At 51.5% G+C, this 17382-nt stretch overlaps 3 protein-coding genes across 18 annotated transcripts in view; 2 read left to right on the top strand and 1 right to left on the bottom strand.

Annotated features, from left to right (window-relative positions):
- MAN2A2 (mannosidase alpha class 2A member 2) overlaps nucleotides 1-7739 on the top strand; it is a 22317-nt gene extending 14578 nt beyond the window's left edge. For 9 of the 11 annotated variants that reach the window (XM_086364477.1, XM_086364481.1, XM_086364475.1 and 6 more), the window contains 4 exons: nucleotides 692-825; nucleotides 2612-2806; nucleotides 3007-3117; nucleotides 3850-7739. In XM_086364477.1, coding sequence (XP_086220603.1) covers nucleotides 692-825; nucleotides 2612-2806; nucleotides 3007-3117; nucleotides 3850-4002 — 593 coding nt within the window. In that variant the 3' untranslated portion in view covers nucleotides 4003-7739. Of the gene's footprint in view, nucleotides 1-691; nucleotides 826-1134; nucleotides 1210-2611; nucleotides 2807-3006; nucleotides 3118-3849 lie in introns of all 11 variants that reach the window. The other 2 variants (XM_086364484.1, XR_015150046.1) reach the window with 2 other exon arrangements.
- On the bottom strand, nucleotides 2996-14033 carry HDDC3 (HD domain containing 3). 6 transcript variants are annotated; one of them, XM_086364548.1, is made up of 4 exons: nucleotides 13884-14033; nucleotides 13509-13564; nucleotides 13100-13402; nucleotides 2996-3353 (listed from the first exon to the last, which is right to left on the bottom strand). In XM_086364548.1, exons 1-4 carry the CDS (start codon nucleotides 13993-13995, stop codon nucleotides 3276-3278), a joined length of 549 nt encoding a protein of 182 aa, XP_086220674.1. In that variant the 5' UTR covers nucleotides 13996-14033; the 3' UTR covers nucleotides 2996-3275. The 6 variants fall into 6 exon arrangements, with proteins under 6 accessions (XP_086220674.1, XP_086220671.1, XP_086220675.1 ...); XM_086364545.1 differs by having other exon boundaries at nucleotides 3166-3353; nucleotides 13791-14033; XM_086364549.1 differs by lacking the exon at nucleotides 2996-3353 and adding an exon at nucleotides 12413-12864 and having other exon boundaries at nucleotides 13162-13402.
- Nucleotides 14034-14078: 45 nt separating this feature from the next.
- On the top strand, nucleotides 14079-17349 carry LOC147349632 (protein shisa-like-1). The gene is made up of 3 exons (XM_086364552.1): nucleotides 14079-15858; nucleotides 16056-16266; nucleotides 17024-17349. The coding sequence occupies exons 1-3, from the start codon at nucleotides 15756-15758 to the stop codon at nucleotides 17217-17219; spliced, it is 510 nt and encodes a 169-aa protein (XP_086220678.1). The 5' UTR covers nucleotides 14079-15755; the 3' UTR covers nucleotides 17220-17349.
- Nucleotides 17350-17382: the final 33 nt, after the last annotated feature.

A 17382-nucleotide genomic window follows, 5' to 3' on the forward strand; every position in this document is an offset into this window, starting at 1 on the left:
ATTGGGGGTGTCTTTCTGTGGTTGCTCAGGGTAAAAACCAAGGAGGCACAGAAGTTAGGAAGGGGATACCGGAGGACAAGTAGAGCTCTGTATGGGCTCCCCTCAAGAGAGTCTTGAAAAAAAAGGTGCTGGAAAAAAATCCTCGTTCCCACATACGTACGCTTTGAGCCCTTCCCCCAGGCATATTTTTAAAGGAAAGGAGAGGTGGTCGATCACCTGCTGTTTGACTGTCCTCTCGCTCCCTCCTTTGATGGATGTGGTGGACAGAGTTGGGTCTGTCCTGCGTAGAACCACGGTGGGAAGCATGTATTCTAGTCACAACAAAATCTGCCCAACCTGACAAAGCCTGGCCTGGGGCAGGGTCTCTGCAGCAGCTTCCCCTGGCGGTTGATAGGGTTTTGTGGTTGCTGCTTACTTTGTTGTATGTAGGCAGCCCAGAGACGGGTCCTTGCCTGGGCACCCAGACTGGCCCCACTCCTGAGCCACGGAACACACACGGGCAGCGAGCCGCCAGGGTCACAGCCCTTCCCTCGGCCCCTTCCAGCTCCCAGTTTCTTGGCTGCTTTGTTCCCTGAATGACTCGCCTTCCAGCCAGGCTTTCTCCTTGGGCCTTGGGTGGGCTGCTTCCAGAGGCTGGCATCTGCTTGGGGTCGAGGGAGGTAGGCTGGGGGCTCACAGTGAACTCCCCTAGGCCAGCTAGAGGTGATCTTGGACCGGAGACTGATGCAGGACGACAACCGGGGCCTCGGCCAAGGGCTCAAGGACAACAAGAGAACCTGCAACCACTTCCGCCTCCTGTTAGAACGGCGAACCCCAGGCAGGGAGGTGAGTTCTGGGCCTCCCCCTGGGACCCAGGTCAGGCTAGGCCCGTGGGTGGCTCTGGGTTCCAGCCCCAGCCTGGGAGCCTCCTCGAGGCACGCAGATGTAGCCAGAGTAGGGTCTGATCCCGGGTCGGCGGGAAGTGAGTCTGACGCTCTGCTGCTCCATCTCACGCAGCCTGGCACCTCCCTCTCCATAGCTCCCTGTCGTCTGTGCCTCCTCGTGCTCATCTCTCACCTTCCCACCCGCCCCTGTGTCCTCTTCCCCTCTTTGTTGCTGCCCCAATCATCTCACGGCTTTCTTTGCCCCCACCAGCCTGGCTTTTTCTCCAAACTGGCAGCCATGTTTAGGGGCTTGATCTTTCACAGCAGCAGGAACAGGAACCGAGAGGTAAGGGCCAGTGATGCGGTGTCACACTAGCCTTAGTGATGTGTAGCTGGAGTTGGAATCCCTGGTGGCAGAGCCTGCTGCCCAATCCCCCATCTGGGGCTTGGTCACTCACTCGTCAAATAGCTGCTGGGCTCTCGCTGTGCTGTGAGGGCTGAGAGGGCAGCAAATGCATACAATACTGACTCTGCACTCTAGGAATTGACTCGTGAGTAGGGGTGGGGGATGAGCTGTGTGTGTGCATATTAAAAGTAGAAAATGGGTATGTCCCCGGGTCCTGAGGAATGAGAGAACATAGTGGAATCCAGGACAGCTTCCTGGAGGAGGTGTCATCCATGAGCATCTCTGATGAGTGGGGGGTCCACCCTACACATTTGAACCAAGGCACAGGGTGGGAGGCAAGAAAGAATGTGAAGGGTAAGAGCTGTGAATTCACTCAGTTGGATCAGAGCCACCTGTCCGGTGTGACAGCCACTAGCCATGTGCGGCCATTTAAATGTATTCAAAACCAAATATAATAGCAGGTTCAGTTCTTCATTCAGACTAGTCATATTCCAAGGGGTACCTGCTGTGCTAGTGCAGATGTAGCATATTTCCATGACTGCAAAAAGTTCTAGTGGCCAGTGTGGGCTGCCATGGAGGGTGGTTTGGGGCAGACAAAACAGGCCTGGAGTGCCTGGTGAAGGCTTTGGACTTCCTCCTGGAGGCCAGTAGGCACCTGAGCTGAAGGAATGCTATTCGGACTCTGCTCGAGGCGTATCACTCCCGCAGTGGGGGCCCGGGTGGGTCTTCAGGGTGGCTGCTTCGAGGCTGTTGACGCAGGAAGCAGTGTCGTTGGCTTGAACTGAGCCCTGGGAGGGAGGAACCTGGAGGTGGCTGTGAGGGCCCTGCCGAGGGGTAGTGGAGGTCGTGTCTGAGGGAAGGGTGAGATTTGGACAACAGGAAAGAGACACTAAGAACATGAATTTAGAAAGCTGAGCTCAGGCCTGTGAGTGTGACGTCCCCGTCAGCTGACCAAGGAGTGGGGACCGCTGGGTTCAAGCATCAGGGTGGGTGGAGCTTGAAACTGGGGTCGCCCCAGAGGCCTTCTGCATCAGAGGCCCAGCCTCCATGGTGAAGTGTCCATCTGTCTGTCTTCCCTTCTCCTCTCTACTCTGAGAATCTCCATGGTAGGAGACATTGCTGATGGGAGCATGAGGAAGCAAAAAGCCCCCAGAGTTAGAGGTGCGGTGGCCTAGTGAGGTCACGCGTCCTAAGCTGCGTGAGGCAGGAAGCGACTGTGCTTGAAGGGTTCTGGAGTCAGGCACCCCATGTACCCAGACACGTCAGGGACGCTCTCTGCAAAGGAGCATCCTTCCCCTCCCCCGGTGCCGCGTCCTCAGCCAGACCTTGGCCCGTCCTGCAGGTCCGCGAGGCCGCCTCTGCAAGCTTCCCGTCCCTCCTCAGCCACCTGACCTCCATGTACCTGAACACCCCTGTGCTCGCCCTGCCCGTGGCCAGGAGGCAGGCCCCTGGCCCCGCTCTGCGCTCTTTTCACCCTCTGGCCTCCTCACTGCCCTGTGACTTCCACCTGCTCAACCTGCGGACGCTCCAGGCCGAGGTGAGTGTCCGGTTCAGCGCTGGATCTTTTGAGTGGACCTTGCCTCTCATCCAGACTCCTCTCCATCCAACCCTGCCTTCCTGGCAGAGGTGCTGCCCCACCTGTGAGCCCTGCAGAGACCCCTCCCCACCCCCACACCCATGCCCCCACACCCACACACATGCGCACACACATGCACTGCCCCGTGTGTCTGTCACCAGGAGGATGGCTTGCCCTCGGCAGAAACCGCGCTCCTCTTACACCGCAAGGGTTTTGACTGTGGCCTTGAGGCCAAGAACTTGGGTTTCAACTGCACCACCAGCCAAGGCAAGGTGAGCAGGGCCCTGGTGTGGGAAGGGAGCAGAGGGCAGGGAAACAGCACCAGGCACAACGGGCAGAGAGCTCGTTGAGGCAGGCAGCTAGTGGGGAAGTGGGCAGGGTTAACGCTGGGACTTCATGGAGAGAAGGGGGAGAAGCTGGTGACGTGTTTTCAAAGCCTCTGAGGCCTGGCAGGGGCAGTTCCAGACGTGGTGTCCAGGTAGACAGCTTTGGTTCCATGTGTATGAACCTGCGTTCAGCAAACAGAAACACCAGGAGTTAAAAACCAAAAGCCATCGTACTCTAGTCATTGTTTAAGCCAGCAAAGACTAGCACTGATCAATGCATCTGCATGCTGGTGCCAGTGACTGAGAGGTAAATCAAGACATGGTCCCTGCTGGGATTCCCCTGGCAGTCCAGTAGTTAGGTCTCAGCACTTTCCCTCCTGTGGGCCAGGTTCAACCCCTGGTTGGGAAACTAAGATCCTGCAAAGCCTCGCATGGTATGGGAAGAAAAAGAAAAGATAAAGTCCTTGTCGTCAGAGACCACACAGCTCAGTGCAGCAGTTCCCACCCTGAGGTCCACAGGGGTTCCAGGGTTCCGCAGACTGAGTGCACGTGTAGGCACTTGCTGTGTGTGGAGGGGCCCATGCTGAAGTGAGGGTCACACAGGTCACGCAGAGGGAGAGCAGCAGCACGTGGCGGGTCAGCTCCCAGCACTGCCCTGCGCCTTCTCCCTCCCCACAGGTGGCCCTGGGCAGCCTCTTCCACGGCCTGGACGTGGTTTTCCTGCAGCCAACCTCCTTGACCCTGCTGTACCCTCTGGCCTCGCCCTCCAATAGCACTGACGTCTACGTGGAGCCCATGGAGATCACCACCTTTCGCCTCCGCTTGGGCTAGGTCTCCTTGTGGCCTGAAGGGAAATTTCATCCATGGAGACTGACCTCCTCACATGAGATCGGGTTGGACAAGCCACACCCGGTATCCTGTCCCGATCTACCTCTCAGAACCACGACAGACTGGGCTCTGCCCTCATTTTCCCTTTATTGTTGCTTCTGTGCAGGGGGGCAGCCCGCAGGCCCAGTGTTGGGTGGATAGGTAGGGCAGCGCCGCTGAAATGCAGCGGTAAAGGCCCTTGCTCAGAGGGGCCAGTGCCGGCCTCTGCTTTGGGGGGGTGTGTGTCCACTTCACGGGGCACCGGCTCAGGCACCCACCTTCTCCCCCAAATGGGATGGAAGAGAAGCAGGGGAGGCTGAGTGGGCCAGAGTCTGGCATCAGGCTCACGGTGGCCAGCAGCTGACTCTAGGGGAGTCCCGTAGTTGTGTAAGGACACATGTCCTGATGTGACGAGCAGGAGCGGAGCGACACCAGGAGGAGGGGCTGGGGACCAAGGGGTAGCCGTCGGGTGGAGGAGTAGAAGGAATGGCTGTTTGTGTGACGGCTCCTTTCTGAAGTGCTCCCTGAGCCGCACACCCTGGCCAGGGGCTGCCGTGTGGCAGGAAGGACTCATGACTGTCATGGCTGCAGGGCATAAGACACTTCAGGTACCAAAACCCCCATCTCAGACTGGGCACTTGGTCTGCGTGTTGATTTGTGGGGTGAGGGAGGGGCCACTCCGCTTGACTCCTCTTTGGTTCCTGCATGCTGTCTACCACTCTCCCCAGGAGCCACTTCCTATCACAGGGGCGTTTGATCCAGCACATTTCCTTTCCCTGGAAAGAAAGTGAAGCTTCCAACTTGAGAAGGCTTTCAACATCATCCTTGCAGGCCTGAAGCTTCTCCATCACATCCTTCTACAGAAGTCTTTGCGGGGAACTAGGAAGACATAGACTAAATTAGGAAGCACCGTGGCTGCTTGTCAGCTTTCATTGCAGCTTCGATTATTAGAGAAAAATTTATCATAGTCTCTACAGATGCTGAAACAATATTTGGTAAAATTTAAAATCTATCCCTTATTAAACAATATTTGGTAAAATTTAAAATCCATCCCTTGTTAAACTCTTAGTAAGTTAAAGATTAGGAAGAAACATCCTAACCTAGATAAAGGGTGTCTCCATCTGAAACCCACAGTCAGTGGCATTCTAAAGACCCAATCACCACAGACATTCCCAGTGAAGTCAGAGATTCGCCAAGGCCATGCAGTTCCTTAGCCGTGTTCCGGCACTACTAACCCCTGCAGTGTGGCAGATAGGAGCGGGGAGCAAAAAGTTCCAAAGTAGCCATCCAATACAATCCGAGAGGATCAGCTCAAGGCCTTAATAGAGCGTTCTGTATGTCGACTCAAACGACGCACGTTACATTTCTGTAAAGATTCTGGTTTTCTGCAGATCATCCCATAAATTCGATGCATTCCAGTGAGATTAGATACTTTTTGGAATTTGACAGGTTCCAAAATTGTCAACATCTGTTGGATCATAGAAAAAGCAAGAGAATTCCAGAAAAACATCTGCTTCATTGACTACACTAAAACCTTTGACTGCGTGGATCACAACAAACTGTGGAAAATTCTTAAAGAGATGGGAATACCAGACCACCTTACCTGCCTCCTAAGAAACCTGTATGAAGGTCAAGAAACAACAGTTAGAACCAGACATGGAACAATGGACTGGTTTAAAAATGGGTATATATTGTCCCTGCTTATTTAACTTATATACAGAATACATCATGCAAAATGCCGGGCTGGATGGAGCACAAGCTGGAATCAAGATTTCTGGGAGAAATGTCAGTAACCTCAGATATGCAGATGACACCACCCTTATGGCAGAAAGGGAAGAGGAACTAAAGAGCCTCTTGACAAAGGTGAAAGAGGAGAGTGAAAAAGCTGGCTTAAAACTCAGCATTCAAAAAACTAAGATCATGGCATCCAGCCCCATTGCTTCATGGGAAATAGATGGGGAAACAATGCAAACAGTGACAGACTTTATTTTCTTGGGCTCCAAAATCACTGTGGATGGTGACTGCAGCCATGAAATTAAAAGATGCTTGCTTCTTGGAAAGAAAAGCTATGACAAACCTAGTCAGCGTATTAAAAAGCAGAGATATTACTTTGCTGACAAAGGTCTGTATAGTCAAAGCTATGGTTTTTCCAGCAGTCATTTATGAATTGTGAGAGTTGGACCATAAAGAAGGCTAAGCGCTGAAGAATTGATGCTTTTGAACTGTGATATTGGAGAAAACTCTTGAGAGTTCCTTGGACAGCAGGGAGATCAAACCAGTCAATCCTAAAGGAAATCAAACCTTGAATATTCTTTGGAAGGACTGATGCTGAAGCTCCAATACTTTGGCCACCTGATGCAAAGAGCTGATTCATTGGAAAAGACCCTAATGCTAGGAAAGATTGAAGGCAGGAGAAGGGGATGACAGAGGTTGAGATGGTTGACTGGTATCACTGACTCAATGGACATGAGTTTGAGCAAGCTCTGGGAGATGGTGAAGGACAGGGAAGCTGACATGCTGCAGTCCATGGGGTCGCAAAGAGTCGGATATGACTTAGCGACTGAACGACAACAGCATTCATTTGGAAGAGTAAATGTGTGAGACTACTAAAAATTCTGAATGATCAGAGGGTGGCTGGGGCAGTGGTGCTGGGTAAAAGGCACTAGATTTCCCCGGGGGGCTCTGGGGTAGGATCAGACCGCTGGAACCAAAGGGAGAGCCCAGCATCAGACCCAGGTGTAAGGGACTCAGTACAGGATAGAGGAGTATTTTAAGTGGGGAAAAAAAGATGGGTTATTTAATACAGACTACAATAACTGCCTATCTGTTAAAACAGGAGCTCTCTACCTCACAGTTTACACAAAAAGTAGCACCAGAGGGAAAAAACAAAAAATTGAACTCCAGAATTACTGAGGAAAATATAGGATATTTTTATATTCCAGTGTGGAAAGGTCTTTTCTGAACAGAAAACTTGAAAGCTATAATAAGGGAAAAGATAAACAGATTTTACCACCAAAAATACGTGTAAAGTTTGTTTATGATGGAAACCACCAAGTTAAAACACAAATGACTGGGAGAAAATATTTGCAGCACTTCAAAACTTGGTGTGTACGATCACTTCGGGAGAATAACTTGCTTTGAGCTCCTTAGAGCAAGTCATGGGGCCTACTAAGCAGTGACCAGCTGAGTTTTTCTGGGTCACCCAGGGTCATTGCTGCCCGGCCAGGCCACGTGGCATCCTGTGTCACAGTGAAAGAATGAAGATTATCAGAGAATGTGACACATTCTGTGTCACACAAAGAATGAAGTGCTGAGCAGAGTGCCTGGTACATTTAATACAGTGAAGTCGCTCAGTCGTGTCCAACTCTTTGCGACCCCATGGACTGTGGCCCACCAGGCTCCTCCATCCATGGGATTTTCCAGGCAAGAGTACTGGAGTGGGGTGCCATTTCCTTCTCCAGGAGATTTTCCCAACCAAGGGATTGAACCTGGGTCTCCTGCATTGTAGGCAGACACTTTACTGTCTGAGTCACCAGGGAAGTGCTCAGTAAATATGAGCTACAATCATGTTCATTAAGGATGCTAAGCAATTACATTATAGCTGGTGTCATTTACTAGTATAACTTGTAATCCGGTTTTAAGGGAGAACCTGTGAACCCCCTAGGAAATTAGTAAAATAAAGGCTATTCTCTTTGGAGGTATTAGATATGCAAAGAGGTTATTCATCTGCCAGGGACTGAAGTGTTCATTCCTACATGCTGGCCTCTTAGAACCCCATAAGGCAGCGTTGCTCAAGGTGTGGTCCACAATCCCCAGAATTACTTGTTGAAAATCCAGCTGCCCGGCCTGTGCTGGCGGGGCTGCTCCTTCAGCCGGCACACTGGAGGGGCATCTCTACAGCAGAGCCACGGGTCCCTGAGACTGACTTGTGACAAGAACAAGAAACAAAACCCTCCCTCAGCGCACAGGAGGAGAAACAGATTCCTTGGCACAGCCTGTTGAACCAATCTCTGGGAGGAGGGACCAAAGAATCCACACTTACAACAAGCTCCCAGGTGAGTCTGCTGCACTTATAACTTGAAAAAGGGCCTGCTCTTTTAAGGCTAGCAGTAACCCTTTCCCATGGAGCTCTGGCCCTGAGGCCTCACAATTCTGAGGGTTACATCAAAACCAGAACCAGATCCCTAATGTATACTTGAGGAAGTGTTTGCAGTTCAGGAAGGTGGATTACTTGTGCTTGATTGAAATTTTTTTAATATACTTTTCAGCTTCCATTTCTTAAAGGATACTAAATTTTACACATACTTTGATCCCATTTGTTTAAAGTATTACCGCTGTATGGACTCATAATTGTACCATCTTTGTTCTGACAGATTTCCCTTTATGGTATGTGGTAGAAAAAAATGATGCCTCTTTTGCCCTTTGTAGTAGAATGCACATTTCCAGTTCAGAAATAGTTAAAATATGTATGTAAGTAATCCAGTTTATAAAATGTGATGTTCAGAATACAACAGCCTTGTTAGAAACCATGGGATTAAGAGTTGGTCTCTTTCCTAGGTTAGATTAATACCTGGACTTTGCTGGTGGTCCAGTGGTTAAAACTTGTGCTTCCACTGCAAGGGGTCCAGGTTTGATCCCTGGTCAGGGAGCCAAGATCCTGTGTGCCATGTAGCACGACAGGAAAAAAGATCAGTGCCTGGAATTATGAATGTAAGGGCATTAACCCATAAATCATACTCTGGAATTGGAAAGAACTTGGAGATCATTGTGTCAATATAATTTGATAACCTAATGTTTAACTTCTAATTAATATTTCTCAGTGTTTTATTTTTTTAAAAATTAACCAGGGACCTTAGGAGTAAGGGAGAATTTGGGAGGAAACAGAGCCCCGGGGGCAGATACCATTTACCCATGAGCCTGCTTTCAATGCAGGATCCTCTGTTAAGGAATACGGGATTTCTCTTCAATTACAAACATGTATGATGTCCCAGAAAGGCATGTAGAGCTCATTTAGTCCAACCCTCTCATTTTACAAATAAGCTGAGCCCCACAGAAGTTACATGAACTCCCCCATGCCAGTGGCAGAGCCAATTCAGTGTTCTTTCCAGTATACAATATCAATGCCAGGCTGTTACACGAATCTATTTTCAGTTAAATAAAACACATTAAAAAAAAAAAAACAGAGCCAGGACATGAGAGAAACAACTTCAATCACCGGGAATGGATAGGATTCTATTCCTCTCTAACTCTCTACCCATGGAGAACCATTCTGTTTCCAGGAAGAAAGGAGGACTAATGTGGCCAGCTGGAACCATGACGAGAACAGCTGACTTACTGGGTCCCTCCTGCACAGGGTGGGCAGGCCACACTGCACTCTGATTCGGCTTGCCTAGGGGATGAGTTTAACCTGTGTGGAGAGAGTGACATCCTTACCCTGAAATTCACCTGCATACCACACTGTCTGTCACCGTGTTTAACTAATGATGCCCATGCACTCAGGAAGGAAATCATAGTGTGAGTGGTAGGAATGAGGCTTCCCATCCCAAAGAGATCTTTGAACTAAATTTTTGCTTTTCCCTAACAAAAAAATGTGTACAAAGAACAAACACTGCAAGGAGCAATTCTCACAGGAAAAAAACATGATAGAGGACAGACTAGATCCTTCTTCACACCAAGCCTCAATTTTACTTAGGGTCAGAGGGAAATTGATCGTAACAGTTGCCAGGACCAAGTGATTCTGCAAAGAGTGTCCATCCATTTTTGGCTCCTGATTTAGACCTTGCTAGTGGAGAACAAACTTGAACTGAAAGAACTCTGAAATTAGGTAGAGTAGGTACAGGAAACAGTGACAGACTTTATTTTCCTGGGCTCCAATATCACTGTGGATGGTGACTGCAGTCATGAAATTAAAAGGTGCTCTTTGGAAGAAAAGCTATGACAAACCTAGACAGCATATTAAAAAGCAGAGACATTACTTGGCCAACCAAGGTTCATATACTTAAAGCTATGGTTTTTTCAGTAGTCATGTACGAATGTGAGAGTTGGACCATAAAGAAGGCTGAGCGCCAAAGAATTGATGCTTTTCAACAGTGGTGTTGGAGAAGATTCTTGAGAGTCCCTTGGACTGCAAGGAGATAAAACCAGTCAATCCTAAAGGAAATCAATCCTGAATATTCATTGGATTGATGTTGAAGCTGAAGCTCCAATACTTTCGCCACCTCATGCAAAAAGCTTACTCATTGAAAAAGACCCTGATGCTGGGAAAGATTGAGAGGAGGAGGAGAAGGGGACGACAGAGGAGGAGATGGATGGCATCACCAGCTCAATGGACATGAGTTTGAGCAAGCTCCGGGAGATGGTGAAGGACAGGGAAGCCTGGCACGCTGCAGTCCGTGGGGTTGCAAAGGCATCTGAGACTAAGCGACTGAACAACAACGAGGCACAGGAAGCCTATGTGGGGGTAGGAATGAGGCTTCCTTGGCATTTGGAACACGACAGGGTTGAAGATGGAAGCAATAGCATTCAGCATGGAGGCCTGAGAGGCTCACTGATGGAGGAAAGACAGGTTTCCTTTGTCAGAATGCCTGGGGATGTGCATTCAAACTGAATGAGTAGACACTTGTCCTTGTCCTGCTGCCCCCTCAACTAGTGCCTCAGATTGCTAAATATTAAAAATGTAAAAGCATAGTCATACTCAAAAGGCAATCTTCTTTGACTAAGAATGGAGAGAACAGCTACAGCCATGAACAGAAGATGAGGCCATGCAGATCCAGAGAAATGGAGTCCAGTTAAGGACAGATCCTTGGAGGGGCCAGGAATCTCTGTTGACCTAATTCCAGGCTAGAAGTAAAATTGTTTTTTGTTTTGGCTATGCTGCAAGGCTTATGGGATTTTTAGTTCCCCAACCAGGCATTCAACCCAGGCGCTTGGCAATGAGAGCACAGAGTCTTAACCACTGGACTGCGTGGAAGGTCCCCAGACACATTCCTAGCCCAGCAAAAGCCAAAGTAAGCATACAAGTATGTCATGAAGCTCTCTATCATCAAAGATTTAAGGTAGTGATGTATTAACATTAATTTCCTGATGTCGATGGTTGTACTTTGGTTTCTATAGACTATTTTTGCTTGCCTTGGGTGTTTGTTGCTGCTCGAAGGCTTTCTCTAGTTGTGGCAAGCAGGGGCTACTGTTCGTTGTAGTGTGCAGGCTTCTCATTGTGGGGGCTTACGGAGCACAGGCTCTAGGCGTGCGCAGGCTTCAGTAGCTGCAACGTGTGAGCTCAGTGGTTGCAGTGTGCAGGCCCTAGGGCGTGGGGATAGTAGTTGCACCACACCTTGTGGAGTCTTCCTGGACCATGGATCGAACACTTGTACCCTGCCTTGACAGGCAGACTCTTCACCACTGAGCCACCAGGGAAGTCCTAGCATGGTTGGAGTTAACCTCAAATTGTGGTCAATCTTGTTTGGTTAAAAAAGGCCCACGGTGGCAAAAAGAGGGATTCTGGTCTTGATCTTGACACTACTCCTCTGTTTAATCATTAACAGGTCTTCTCACCTCTCTGAGCTTCGTATTTCATCTTTGTAAAATGAGAATAATCCCTACCCTGCCTATCTCATCCAGTTATTATAAAGAACAGATTAGGAAACACATGTGAAAAGAAAACATCGATCACCTTGTGACCACAAAGTGGCCTTTGACCAAGCAACCCTCCTCACTCCCACAAGTGTACCCGTTTAGAGTGGACTAATAACTCTCAGCTGCTCAGCAGCGATCAACACCACTTCACTTGATCCCTTCAGGTGGATGCCTCAAAAAGCTCTGCTCCTTCTCCCAGACCCTGACGGGCTCCAAGGGTTGGTCAGTTCCTGGGGCACCCAGAAGTTCCTGTCGCTTAGCAACGAAAGGAATCAGAGATGGGATGGTGGTGAGACAGGATGGGGTGCCAACCGCAGCAGGTTTCTGTGGCAACCTGGGGTATGAGGGACCCTCCCCCTCACAGGCCCTATCACGTTGCTGCTGGGGACTCTGCTGAGCCCAGCAAGACCTGCCAGTAAGCAGGGTGGCACTTCTTTCCAATACATATGTCAATACACACGTCAACTTCTTTCCCACCCGACTTCCTCAGCGAGGAAGCCTACCAATTTTGGAGCATCTACGTGTCAGGCATGTCACCTAGCTCAACCCTGATAATTATACAACCTATCCCACTGATAAGGAAACCAAGCTCCAAGGGGTTCAGGCCCTCAACCTGAGGGACCTGTCCCGGAGGGCACACAGTTGGAACCCTGCCCTACTGAAGGGCAGATATCTCCTCCCGACACACACACATCGGTTCCCCACTGGGGAGGCTGGAGGAGGAGCAGCAGCAACTCGAAGCTTTATCCAAATGTTTTATTTTGCATAATGACTTTCAGACCAGCGTTTATAGATAAGCCTAAGTCCCTGAGGGGCCAGAGATCCCACCGTGAAAAACAGACAGACCCAAGGCCTGAAGAGGGGCAGTGAATGCATTAGAAATACATGGGGCACATCATCCCACAATCTGGGGCTCAGTTAGTAGATCTTCAGACTCAGAAAAGACACGTGTATTTGGTCTCTAATATCTGTGCTGAGAGAACCAGGGAGGGAGCTTGGGAGGCATGGAAAGGCTGAAGTATGCATCTTCTCTGGCCTGGGAAACGATGGCTCCAAGTACCACTCAGAGTGTCAGCCCCCGCTCCTTAAACAGCTGCCTTAGAGCCTCTTCCAGCTGTCGGTTTGTTCCCTGGAGCCCCTTCACCACCTGTGCCGCCCACTCGAAGTATTCCTGGACTCGGTGTTCAGTCCATCCTGCATAAGAGTGGACAGAAAACCGCTCATGTTGATATCCAGGACTGCCCTGGATTTTGCCCACTTCCTGAGGGGCTTGGCGCAGGGCCTTGAGTTCTGATGGATTTGTGCTGAAAACTTCCCCTTGGCCCAGCTTCTGTATTTCTACTGTATGAAAGATCAGAGGGGTCTACTAAGATTAGTCTAGGGAATTAACAAGAACACTTGGGCTTTTATTCCAGGGGAACTGACCAACCTGTGCCTTCAGAAGATGGATACCCCTCCTTTTTCCCTCAGAGCAGGTGGGGGAGAGCGTACCCTCTGGGGTGCAGCGATTCAGGTCCCTCAGATTGTACAGCTTATCTGCCAGCTTCACCAGTTTAGCTCCGGGGCTGCTCTGGGGTGCGTGCTCCACCTGCAGCCGCTTTCTCTCCAGCTTGGGCAGAGTCTTGTCATCTGTCACCTCCTCCACCAGGCGCCGCACTTGGTCCCCAAAGTGCAGCTCCACCTCATCCAGGGTAGTGTCTGTGTCCTCCACTGTGTCATGGAGCAGGGCTGCCTGTGGACAGGCCCCCACTCAATCCTGGGACGCCTGCCACGGGTGCCCGAAGCTGATTGGGGCCCCTGATCCCCAGCCCAGCCTCCTAGCAGAGGAGGAAAGTTACCTGTAATACCACAATGTCAGTGATCCCCGCCTCGTGGGTCAGGATCCGAGCCACACCTGACGGGGCAAAGCAGGAAGTCAGGAGCGGGTTCAGGGCCGCGTGATGTGGGTTCTGCAGAGCCAGAGGTGGCCGCCCCTCACTAGCGGGGTGACCTTGGGCAAGTCCTTTACTCTTTTTTTTTTTTTGGATGTCCACTGTACATAGGGAACAGCCATGCCGACCGCCCCAGGTCGCTGTGAGTCTTAAACACGAACTGTGCCTGGCACAAAGCTAGGTACCCACTAGGTGCCCGAGGAGCTGCACGCCCTCCGCGTTCCCTTCCCGGTCCCCAACCCCTGGAGGCTACAGCCGTGGCTCCCCCGGCGGAGCGCCCACCGATAGGGTGGTTGATGTAGGGGGTCCCTTCGGGGTCTTTCCGCCGCTGCCGTTGGTGCTTGCGGGCCGCGAAGTCAGCAGCCTCCAGGAGCTGGGCCACCTCGGAGCCCATCGTGCAGGTGGGGCGGGTACCTTAGGTCCCAGGCGCCCGGGGAGCGTGGACCCAGCGTCCACAGCGCCCCCTGGCGCCGCGGAGGTCCGGGAGGTGGTGGAGTCTGGTCCGACGGGTTCTTCCGGGTCTGATGGGTGGGCCTTGGGTGTAGGAAGCTGCTGCCCACAGCTTCGCAGCTGCTAGTTAAGTGTGCTTTGCGGAGGGTGCATGAAGAATATGGCCTGGCTCTCTGGGAGCCCGCAGCCTAGGCGAAGGAGGAAAACAGACAAGAAGACAGTGGCCTCACTGTGTCCGGAGCAGGAAGGCGCAGAGGACTGTCCTAACTTGGTGGGAGAGCAAATCACTTAGCCTCTGGGCGAGAGACAACTTCTCTGGGGAGGACCCTCTCCCGCCATGAAAAGACAATTTTCAAGCTGCCAATGCTCTGAACATTCTCAAAGTGCTCTAAAAATCGTTCTCCCTGCAAGAATGGCCTGGTTGCTATGGGCAAAGCAGCCTCACACTAGGACCCAGAAGACCCCTGGGGTCTGCTGCTGCTGCTGCTAAGTCGCTTCAGTCGTGTCCGACTCTGTGCGACCCCATAGACAGCCCACCAGGCTCCCCCATCCCTGGGATTCTCCAGGCAAGAACACTGGAGTGGGTTGCTATTTCCTTCTCCAAGGCATGAAAGTGAAAAGTGAAAGTGAAGTCGCTCAGTTGTGTCCGACTCTTAGCCACCCCATGGACCGCAGCCTACCAGGCCCCTCTATCCATGGGATTTTCCAGGCAAGAGTGCTGGAGTGGGGTGCCATCACCTTTTCTGCTGCTGGGGTCTGACCTGGAAATTGGAGCTTACAGTGGAGCCTCGGTGATGGTTTCAGATAGACTCCCAGGCCGCAGTGCTGTTTCTGCAGGAACTGTTTTCTTTGCTCTCAGGTGCCAGGAACAAAATCTGCATGTCTTTCTTGTGCCGCGAGGGTTCCTACTTCAGTCCCCAGGCACTGCTGTGGGCCCTGGGCTTATGAGCGCTGTCACTGTTGCTCTGAGAGCATGACGTTGTCAGGCCTCAGTAGACACTACAACAACACCGCACTGTGGACTGGTGGCCTCTGGTCTTTTGGAGAAATCCCCTGTCTCAGCAGACAGTATCTATGAAGTATGAGGTTTGCTGAGACCGGAAGACCCTGGAAGAACTGTCCCTGTGAAGTGGAGTTGGCTGATTGCTAAGTTTACTCCAGTTGATTAGCAGCTTTTGTACTTTGGCTGGTAGCTGGGGCCCATGAGGACTCAGGGGACAAGTTAATGAGAGCGCTCGCGCTTGCTTTTCAGCTAGTCTTGGTGGTTGCCACGATGCAGAAGTTAGAGAGGGAAGCCCCAAACGCTGGCAACAAGGTCTCTGGGGCCTGAAATGGAACAAGCTGAATCCCCATAGCTTCCATGGCAGCCTGAAAGTTAAGAGTGGGTGGAGAGAAACATATCTGGCTCTAGGCTAGTGGCTTGACTTGGCTCATTCCTCATTTGGCCCTCCAGCCTTCTGAGCCTTTTCCCCTTCAGCTCAGAGAACCTTAGGCAGCATGGAGCCACAATCCCCATGTTTTTCAACAGAAGATAGAAACTCAAGTCACTTTCATCTCTCGCTAGAGGTCTGTGACAGAGAAGCTTCAGGTTTGTGTTAATGGTGCTTTAATTTTTATTTCCTTACTGTCTGCATCTGTGGCTTAAAAATAGAGCTGTTAGGGTTTCTAGGACCAGGGCCGAGGTGGAAGTGGAGGTGACCTCTCATGGGCTTCCAGAGGCGGTCAGGCTCTCTGCTGACAGGCTTGTCAGTGGGGCTACTGCTGTTCTTCAGCTGGATGATGCCTGCTCAGCCGGCCTCCCTCTCAGGTACAGCGCTCTCCTCTGCCCACCACCCCCTCCGGTACTTACTCTTTTAGCAGGTATAGGCTACTCTGGGGAGCTGGTGAGGAGAGAGAAAGCCTGCCTTTCTGATAAGTTGGCCCCTTTTACTCTCCAAAAGGGATGAGTGGGATGTGGGTAGATCACTCCTACCTGTCTCCAGCCCCCCTCGCCCCTCCCTTCAGCTTTGGCCCACCACCCCCACCTGTGCCAGACCACCTGGGATGCTGACGGCCATCGCTACCCGGGTTTCTTCTGCCCTCGGCTCTCTGACACTCCGGAGGAAGCCTACTGCTGCCACACGCAGGCTGCAGGGGGCTTCTGCTGCACTCTGGCTGAATTTGAGGCCTTGAACCAGGTCAATCTGTCTGCCCTTCGGCCTCCTCCCATCTTCAGGTGAGAACGCCAACCCCAGAGCCCTGGAATGCTGACAGGGTGTTCCAGTATCTTGGACTCTGTTCCTAATTTCTGGGGTGGGAGGCTTGTAGTTTACAGATCTCAAACATAAAATCACCTAAATACATGATTACAAAACAATCTGTGAAGGAAAAGTTCAGGGGGCTGTGAGAACCGGTAACAGGGAGTCACTGTAGGCGTTGTGTGGTAGGTGGGGTTGGACGGGTGTCAATACTGAAAGGAGTATCTGGAGCAATCATGTATTATCAGTTCAGTCGCTCATTCGTGTCCGACTCTTTGCGAGCTTGCTCAAACTCATGTCCATCGATGCCATCCAACCATTTCATCCTCTATTGTCCCCTTCTTCTCCTGCCTTCAATCTTTCCCAGCATGAGGGTCTTTTCCAATGAGTCAGTTCTTCGCATCAGGTGGCCAAAGTATTGGGAGTTTCAGCTTCAGCATCAGTCCGTCCAGTGATCAGTCCGTCCAGTGAATATTCAGGACTGATTTCCTTCACGATTGACTGGTTGGATCTCCCTGCAGACGGGGTTTGATCAAACATGTATTATCGTCGGGGATTTCAATCCTGAATCTGTCCGTGAATGACTTCAGGGTACCTGTGAGCTCCCTGAATTTGTATTTACACGTCCTGCACTTTTCTGGGTAGCTTTCTCCAGACTCTCGGGGGCTCTGTAACGCACATGAAGCGGCGAGAACGACTGGGGCCTGCATCCTGATACCCTCCTATCTCTCACAGGGGTCCGGGCCCGCTCCTAGCGCTGAGCCTTTACAGCCTGCTGCTCGTGGCCCTGATGACTGCAGACCTTGTGCATTTCTGCCGCGTTCGGGGCCGGGGCCGGGACCAATGCCGAGACCTGAGCCCCAGCAGCGACCGGCGTCCCTCCAGGTCCTCCACCGCGCGCCCCCTGCAGGTCTCGGCGGGAACAGACTAAGCGCGCCCGGGGCTTCTTTGAGTCTGCGGACCGGGGCCGAGCACCGCCCCGCGCCTGGCGCGCCCTCTCCTTGGCCCCGCCCGTTCCCCGCCCCCGGCCTCTGACGCAAGACTGGGGCGGGGCAGCCGGCGGCGGATTCCCGAGCCTCCACCCACCCTACTCC

Source organism: Bos grunniens, chromosome 21 (assembly GCF_055505025.1).
Source record: "Bos grunniens cultivar Pamir isolate PY7600 chromosome 21, Bosgru_T2T1.0, whole genome shotgun sequence".
Taxonomy (NCBI): domain Eukaryota; kingdom Metazoa; phylum Chordata; class Mammalia; order Artiodactyla; family Bovidae; genus Bos; species Bos grunniens.

Bases quoted from the DNA above. Each gene is read 5' to 3' on its own strand.
- HDDC3 (XM_086364545.1), bottom strand. From the start codon at position 13,995: ATGGGCTCCGAGGTGGCCCAGCTCCTGGAGGCTGCTGACTTCGCGGCC. The intron at 13,565-13,790 runs GTGGGTACCTAG...TTGCCCCGTCAG, and splicing joins TGCAGCTCCTCGGGCACCTA to GTGTGGCTCGGATCCTGACC. The intron at 3,354-13,099 runs GTTGGTCAGTTC...TGCTGAACGCAG, and splicing joins TCCATCTTCTGAAGGCACAG to GTTCATACACATGGAACCAA.
- LOC147349632 (XM_086364552.1), top strand. From the start codon at position 15,756: ATGGGCTTCCAGAGGCGGTCAGGCTCTCTGCTGACAGGCTTGTCAGTG. The intron at 15,859-16,055 runs GTACAGCGCTCT...CCCTCCCTTCAG, and splicing joins TCAGCCGGCCTCCCTCTCAG to CTTTGGCCCACCACCCCCAC. The intron at 16,267-17,023 runs GTGAGAACGCCA...TATCTCTCACAG, and splicing joins CGGCCTCCTCCCATCTTCAG to GGGTCCGGGCCCGCTCCTAG.